Raw genomic sequence first — 8,235 nt, forward strand, 5'->3', positions numbered from 1 at the left:
CATTGTAGTTGCTTTATTCAGGGTAAATTTTCAAATTTTCAATCTTTCGGTCTTGTATTAAGTACTATAAAGCTAATTGCTAATGCCAAATTGACCTATATGACCTTAAATTTCAGAAAATCCCAGTTAGCCCAGCTAAAAGAAAAAATCTGGAGAGCAGTCACTGTTTGGGAGTAGCCGGATCACACCTTATGTGACTTTAAGTGAAATGACCAAAAATTTCATACAACAAAATCCATTTTCCGCATGTTCCCTCTTATTTCATTCATTTCAAATTCTTTTTACTTCCTCTCCCCCCCCGCCCCCCGGGTTTCGCCCAAGCCCATCCTCCCCCTGCTTGTCGCCCATCTTCTGCCCCCACCCGCGTCGCCCAAACCTCCTTGCTCGCTGCCCATCCTCTCCCCCCACCACCACTACCTGTGTCGCCCATTATCTCTCCCATCCCCTCCCCCCCTCCCCCCACGTCGCCCATCCTCTACAGGATCTAAAAGGGGTGGTCATAGGGAGGCTACAGTGGAGTTGGTGGTGTTGTCGACTGTTGAGGTAGTGGCATGGTGGTCCGGTGGTATAGATTTGGCCATAAGGGAGAGAGGACCCGTGAGGGAGAGGGAGAGGGAATGTGAGGGAGAGAGGAAGGTCGACGTGGGCTGGGGAAGGAGGGTATGGCCGAGGGGTGGAGGTCCGGCGTGCAGTGTGCTCGTGGGCGGCGATGAGTGGCTTTAGGTGGCGGAATGTGAGCCGCGACGTGGGGAAACTATGTAGAGAGAGGGCGTGCGTGCGAGGGAAGAGGGAGGAGCTATGGGCCTTGGGCTAGGGAAGGAGGAGGGGCTTGGTGGTGGTGGTCCGTGGCTATGGTGGGAGGCCCAATCGACAACAGCGGCAGTGGATTTGGGCTGCGATGGGACACGTGTGAGAAGATAGAAATGGGAAGAAGAGGGGGAGGGGCTGCGAGGACCGGTTTTAAGGAAGGAAAAAAAAAAGCAGCAGCCACGTAGGATGTGCAATGTGTGCACCGCTATAGTGGCTGCTCCTTAGAAGAACTCCAGCAAAAAAGCATTTTGACATTTCTTAAAATCTAGAATCCCGACGTTCGATACCCCTTTTGAAGATTCACTTTCATTGTCAAAGGTTAAACACTGTTACCCCAAGATAAATTATGAAAGATTCTTTTATAACATTATTTGTTGTTTTAGGTCAATTATAATTTTTTTTATTATATCATACGCAATATATTTATTCAGTATATTTGGTTAAGATATCTAAACTTTTATTTATGCACTCTCATCTCGCTATAATGAAGTGATATTGTTTATCAACTTTTGATTTTTTTTAAAAAAGAAATAAAAGACAATGTAAATAATAAAAGCACTATATTTTACTTAATACAATAAAGTTGAGATAAGAATGTGATATGTTACATTAATATTTTTTAACATTTGAGTGTTTGTTTTGCATCTAAGCCTGAAACAAACAAAATCCGAGCAAAGTTGCAGTAGCTGCACATTGAAAAGTACTATAAATACAAAAACAGAAAAAAATTCCAAATAAAAGTAAACCCATAACTAACCTAGGTAAAAATGATATATTAGATTTATTTTATAATAAATTTAACTTTATAATTTATCGTATCATATTAAATTACGTCAGATTATAAATTTATTTTTTATAAATTTTATTGTGGCTAAAATATTTCTCTTAATAAATTATACCAATCATTGGTCAGGAATTTTTTGCAAGAAAAATGATAAACACATAACACTTTATACAACAATATTTTAAAAAGAGGGACATTTTTATAAAATACTTTATAAAACTAACATTATTTTACAAAAATATTCTTATTTTATAATATGTATTGTAAAAAGTATTGTTTAAAGTGTTGTATATTTATATCTACTCTTTTTGCAAAGCAAAAAGACTGGTTACTCGCTTTAATCCCCCATACTCATAGTGCAAATACAAGTGCGCGCAAATTGGCAACATGGAATCATGGATCGCGTCGTTACCCCCAAAGATGCATTCCGGTAGAGCTTATCCCATACGCCATCTCCTCCCACAGGGAGAAGACCCCACCCTTCGCTAATTTATAATATTGCAAGTAGTTTTATTAATAGGAAAATAATACTTAACCCCATGGAATTTTCCTCTGAAAGTTATCGTTTGGATATTTTAATTTCTTTTAATGATTAAGAAAGTAAATATTAATAAAATTATATATATTTTTTGTTAAGAATGTTTAAAAAATATTTAAAAGAAAATAAAAAATAAGAAGTGCAATTTGCACTAATAGTAACCTTAAGGGAGGCAAATCTACGAGATTGAGTAAAGAGTGCTGCTATGCCTACCGAAAATTTGGTACCGAATAGTGTAGATTGTTTTTTTTTTCCTATTTTCTTCAACCATTTTTTAAATCCCTTTAAATATTTTTAAAAATAAAAAAAAAAATACAAAATCATTAAAAAAATAATTTCTTAATCATTAAGTAAAAAAAATTAAAAAAATTCGGTACAAAATATGTGAATGTCATTTCTATTTATATTTGCCAGAAAAAAAAAAAAAAAAAAATCTGACACCCGCCGTGCTCTTTTTGCCTACTTTTGATAAGGGCGAGTCTTGTTGTTTCCCTTTTGATGATCATAGGGCACCATCTAAGCTGACAATACCACCTTGGTCCCCTTGTGAGATCCCTGATTTTCTCTTTTAGTTCTCCACCTTAGTGGCCTGTTTAAGGTACTGTTCATTGGCTAACAAAGAGGAGGAAATACTATAATAGTAGTAGTGGTAAATGATTCAATTCACATATTCCATGGACAACTTTAGGGACACTCAGTTATTTCACAACAAAGAAGAGGTAAAATCATGGCAGGTATTTCTCATTGTTCAAGTACTTTGAGTCCCTCCACGGCTTATTTGTCTGCACTGCTCATTGCAAAATCGATTCCCAGGTCATTTGTATGCACTGCTTAATAGTTATATTGCATACAATTAAGTAATCAAATTTTGCTCTTTACCTATCACACTTCTTACTTCAGTGGTTTATTCACTTTGTATTCAATAATCATTGTCTCGGCCATACAGAGTTATGCAAGATGTCTGAAAGTGTCGCAAATTGTTTTCTAATGAGATCTTAAAATGTACATAGAACAAATGTTCTTACAGCATGTTTGTGAAGCTTGCATGTCAGTCTGCACCTTTGATTAGCCACAATGAATTTCCATCTGATTGAGTGGTGATGTCCTTGAAAGTGATCAAGGAAAACCTGCTATAAGATGGGAGCTGGCAAAATAAGGGAAACAAAATATTTCTTCCTGTCAATATAAATTGTTTTGAGATATTCTATATATAAGCACTAACTAAATACATCACCCGCAGGTAAGGTAGCTCGATCACTGACGGATCAAAATAATGAAGGAAATCTGGACAATCACTTTGACTTCATGTTTTCAGATAATAAATAAAAATGGTGACTGCACAATAACTAATGGTAAGTTCGCAAGATTGCAAGCATTACATACAGTTGCAGAGGAAGTATGGGCATCATGCAGAGCAGCAAAACAGTCTTCTTCCACTTTCTTGTGATCTGCCCTGTAACTTCATCCCAGTTGTACGTGAAGGGTTAGCTTTCGCCAGTCTCTTTGCTGCAAAATAGCTCATCTCTATAAGCACGAAAAAGTTCTGGGTAAAACAAAGAATCAAATTTAGTTAACAGTTGGTTGATGTCACCATACATGGATAAATGGCAGAGCCATATTAAAAAAAAGTTGTCACCAAAGGATGAAGCCACCATTGGACATAAACTAAAGAAGTTGTTTTGAAGCCATAAGTGACCTCGCCCATCCCCCGGCACGTTTTAGGATTCTTATTTCTTGAATTTTTTTCCCTTACAGGGTCAAATATTGGGAATGCCATAAATTTGAAGCTTGAGTCAACCCTCGATCTTAAACAGAAAAAAAGTAGCTAAAGTTACCTATCTCATAGAAGAGCTCGTTCACATTCTGTGCAGTTTTTGCAGATGTTTCAACAAAAACCAAGCCATTTTCTTTAGCATACTGATCACCATCCTGCAACCATTATTACAGAGGATTGAAATTTTTTGTTTTTGGCAATTGCATCAAGCAATGGACTCATTTGCAATAATGATCATCACAACCAACATATAACCTGCTTGAACAATTAACACAAATTACAAATGTCAAGGTGCAACCAATGTGCCATTGAGTACACTCAACTACAAACAGTATCAAGGTGCAACCAATGTGCCATTGGGTACAATCAACTACAAACAGTATAAAGGTAAGAATATTGGACTGTAACAGTGTAGCTACCTCTTTTCTTTGGTTCAATGGTTTTCTGCAATAGTTTTAAAGGGAGGGAATATTCATGAGTTTTTACTTTCTTTTCAGCTTTCTAGAATGCAATTAGGTGTCTCTTTTGTATACTTCCTGTGTACATGGGCTTTGCCTAGTTTCATTTGATCAATAAAGTTTCCTACTTATCAAAAAAAAAAAAAAAAAAAAAAAAAAAAAAAAAAAAAAAAAAAAAGAAAAAGTGTAGCTACCTCAGCTGCCACTTTCCTCTTCCCTTCCAAGTCAGCCTTGTTGGCAGCCAAGAACATTATCAAATTTGGATTTCCTGATTTGGTAAAATAAGAAAGCAGGTTAGCTATTGAACTAAATTCACTTGAATAATCAGTTTATGTGCATAAGTGGTCATAATATCAAGTTGAAGGATCCAGCCAATAGATGACCTTAAGTTTGATTTCTACATTAATTCTGTTTATGGTTTTCATTAAATCCTCTATAACTCGGTCAATTTAAGGGGTGGTCAAACATATAAAAGCCTTGGGATGGAAATTTTTCAGAACTGATAAATACTGTCAAATTGAACCCAAAGGGTCATAACAATAGTGGCAAGTCTTTTTCCATGACCCCACCCTCCACTCATTTTGTAAGTTGAAGAGGTTTCATTTGAGCTATAATTCATTGGCTATAATGAAAAATTATATAATAACAAAAATTTATCTTTTAAGGTATCACCGAAGCAAAATTGGCCCCTGCATATTGTGAAGACAGCAAAACATGCAGTGAACAGATTGTAAAATAGAGACTACTATGGTTCCACAATAGAAGAAAATATAGAAGGTATAAAGTAACAAATATAATCTCACTCCTAAAGGAAAGCAATCCCAGGCAATTTATTGTACAGGAAACCACCCATGGATATGGGCATACATACATCCCATCTGGGTACCACAGGGGCCTCACAAAATGGATTGTCTGGATCAGTGCATCTCAAGAAGGTTAAAGACTTCCATTGCAGGTGATTCGGTCCTGATTTGAAGTATTTCAGCTTGAAAATTTCATACACAGATTGATGATGGGGACAATGATTGAAGAAGCAATAGAAAAAAGAAGAAGATTATACAGGATAGTTTTAGTCTCGGCTTGTATGTGTTGAATTCATTATTTTCTGTCAATTACCTTGTCTTTGCAATTCCTGAACCCACTTTTTGGCTCGTACAAATGAATCCTAAAAAATAAGCACATGCATTTAAAGAGTCAGATACATCCCTAGTTTCAGATTACATAACTCCGACAAGTTCCTTTTTTTCCAAAGAAAGATAATTTAATTGGATATACAATCCAAGCCACAAAGTAATAAAAGAAGGGGGTGGGGAACCCTAGCTATAAACATCCCCAAAAAAAAAACATTGCAGGTAAAATGAGAACCAACTGAAAAAAGTTCTTAATGAAGATTTTTGTTGCTCTTACTACTTGAAAAAAGCATTCACAAAATCACAGATAGATCTCAAGATTATAATCAACGTGGGTAACTTCAAGAGAGGACACACAGGGCCATCTGAACACCACAATGTTCAAAGAAATGGACACAAACACTAGAGAGGATTAAGGTAATTGGCTACTAAAGCTTAGAATTGACGTTCGAAAACCTGCTTAAGTTTAGATCACTACTAACGATATTAGTTGGACACAAGAATGAGTATGTGAGAGGCTAAAAATAAAACTAATTCTAGATGAAATTGACATGTGAAAAGCTAGTAATAAGGTTAGTAGATTCTTGTAAAATAGCTACCATGCTTGTAATGTCATAAACCACAACAGCTGCTGCTGCACCACGATAGTACATAGGAGCCAAACTATGATATCTCTCCTGTCCTGCTGTATCCCAAATATCAAATTTAATAGTGGCCTCATTTAGTGACAAGACCTGTGTGAAGAAGGCCGCTCCAATGGTTGATTCCTGCATCTTATACTCATGTTAGAGGTTGTACACTATCATGATTTTGAGGAAGGAAAAAGAGAGTGCAGATAAATAGTAACGAAATAGATAAGGAACCTGGTACTCAGAAAATTGGCCTTTTACAAATCTCAACACCAAACTTGTTTTTCCAGCTCCCATGTCCCCAAGAAATACCTAGGGTAAAAGCTTGATAAAATCAAAAACAACAAAAGCTTTCTCTTTCGCCAATGATCCATAACCATTCCTATCAATTTCGAAATTCTTATATGTAAGACAACTAATAGCTAATTCAAAAACTTTCTTGCATTTGCAGGGGATAAGCTGGGATCATACCCTCCACGCCACAATACGATTTTAACAATCTATAAATCGTATGTCATTGGAAACCAAGCTCATGAAGTCCACATAATCTCGGGGCGACGACCAAGAAACAAGAATGTCTCACAAGACGGATGTCGATTTTAGTGGCAATCATGCATAAAAGCTACCTACGATCGTAAAATCATACAGTTCCCTCCTTTCTTCATACAGCTACGTGTAGTAATTAAGGCATATGATTACTTATATATAAAAAAAAAAAAAAAGTTATTAAGGCATACGATTTGGCAAATAATTATGTTAATCAGCATTTATATATCTATAACAGGTTGTGTAGTATGAAAAGTCCGTATTCGAAGGTACCCAAAGCAAAAAATTTCAGATGCTACATATCAAAGTTGTTAGATTCGTGTCTCAAAAATCTTATCCATGTGAAATAAAGTTAAACCCTTTTCATTGTTTGGGCGAATTCTAAGAAAATAAGGAAGACATACCCACCAGCTTGGCTTGTACGTTCTTGTTGCCCGTCCTCGCCATTCTCAATCTAAAGTATAAAAAACTCTTCAAGATTTTAACCAAAGGAGAAGCAGGGCTGCGCGCAGAGAGAAGTTAACAGTTTTGAAAGCGAAATCTGGGAGAGCGAAACACCTGTTACTGCTTTGGGAAAGGTGTAGACGAGGAGGAAAAGGAGATGGAAATTGCTATCAGCGAAGAAGTGTTTCTTGATTCCACGAAAGCTTGGATCAGTCTAAACACACGTAGGAAATGAATAGGTAGTAGCGGGTATGGAATGGGACTGGTAGTTTTGTCCGTTGACTGGTTGGTTTCTGATTTTTGTCCATTTTTTCTTTTTTTATTTGCCTGGTTCCTCAGTTCTCACTCTTTTTGTCTTCTTCTTTTGTCCACTTTGTGGCTCAGGCGGATTTAGCTTGGATCAAGATTCTCTTGGTTACAAATTTTACGTTTTTGAGATTTTGATCTCTTGATTCCAACACACTCTTCTTATATATTATGATTTTGAATTCATGAATCTTGTTTCTCTTCATTCGTATAATCTTTTTCTTATGAGGTTAGATAACATCATGATCTGCATTTTCTATGAATAAAGTCTTTGATCAGTTTTTCTAATCTAATAAATGTTTTGATTTTCTCAATTTATGTTTTTTAAATGGGAAATTATTTTAATGGCACAAGTTCTAAATACTCATTTCTGATATAATTTATTACTTAATTGTAGAAGAAGTTTACTCTTGATGGATAAAGTTACTTCGATACATTCTATGAAAGACTCGTGACATTGAAGCAAAATTTATAAAGTTTTCATTGGCATACAAAATAAGAATGTAAGGGGAGAAAAGACCAAGGTGTTCAACCAGATTAATCTAGTGATCAAGATGCTAATATATATAAGAGAATTTATTAAAAGATGATACAATACCTTTAGAATCTTAGGGTATTTGAAATGTTGAGTTGATTCTGAAATACTTTTTGAAAATTAAAAAAAATAGGAATAAGAAATAAAAAGGAAAAAATATATAGTTTTAAAGATTTCTAGAAACTAATAGGGAAATTATATAAGGCTTGATGTATATATGTTTGGCTGAGAGAAATGTTGAGAATGTTTGAAAATTGATGACTTTTTTTAGATGAGATGTT

The 8,235-nt window shown here is 35.6% G+C and overlaps 1 protein-coding gene across 4 annotated transcripts; it reads right to left on the reverse strand.

The window, feature by feature from the left end:
* Window positions 1-3,027: 3,027 nt before the first annotated feature.
* Window positions 3,028-7,362, reverse strand: LOC121250347 (ras-related protein RHN1-like). Of its 4 annotated transcripts, none has more exons than XM_041149457.1 (8): window positions 7,078-7,343; window positions 6,358-6,435; window positions 6,094-6,261; window positions 5,481-5,529; window positions 4,559-4,632; window positions 3,968-4,061; window positions 3,516-3,638; window positions 3,028-3,259 (listed from the first exon to the last, which is right to left on the reverse strand). In XM_041149457.1, the coding sequence occupies exons 1-7, from the start codon at window positions 7,114-7,116 to the stop codon at window positions 3,538-3,540; spliced, it is 603 nt and encodes a 200-aa protein (XP_041005391.1). In that variant the 5' UTR covers window positions 7,117-7,343; the 3' UTR covers window positions 3,028-3,259; window positions 3,516-3,537. The 4 variants fall into 4 exon arrangements, with proteins under 4 accessions (XP_041005391.1, XP_041005390.1, XP_041005392.1 ...); XM_041149456.1 differs by having other exon boundaries at window positions 3,028-3,276; window positions 7,078-7,341; XM_041149458.1 differs by having other exon boundaries at window positions 3,028-3,276; window positions 7,074-7,341.
* Window positions 7,363-8,235: the final 873 nt, after the last annotated feature.

Source organism: Juglans microcarpa x Juglans regia, chromosome 2D (assembly GCF_004785595.1).
Source record: "Juglans microcarpa x Juglans regia isolate MS1-56 chromosome 2D, Jm3101_v1.0, whole genome shotgun sequence".
NCBI classification, from domain to species: domain Eukaryota; kingdom Viridiplantae; phylum Streptophyta; class Magnoliopsida; order Fagales; family Juglandaceae; genus Juglans; species Juglans microcarpa x Juglans regia.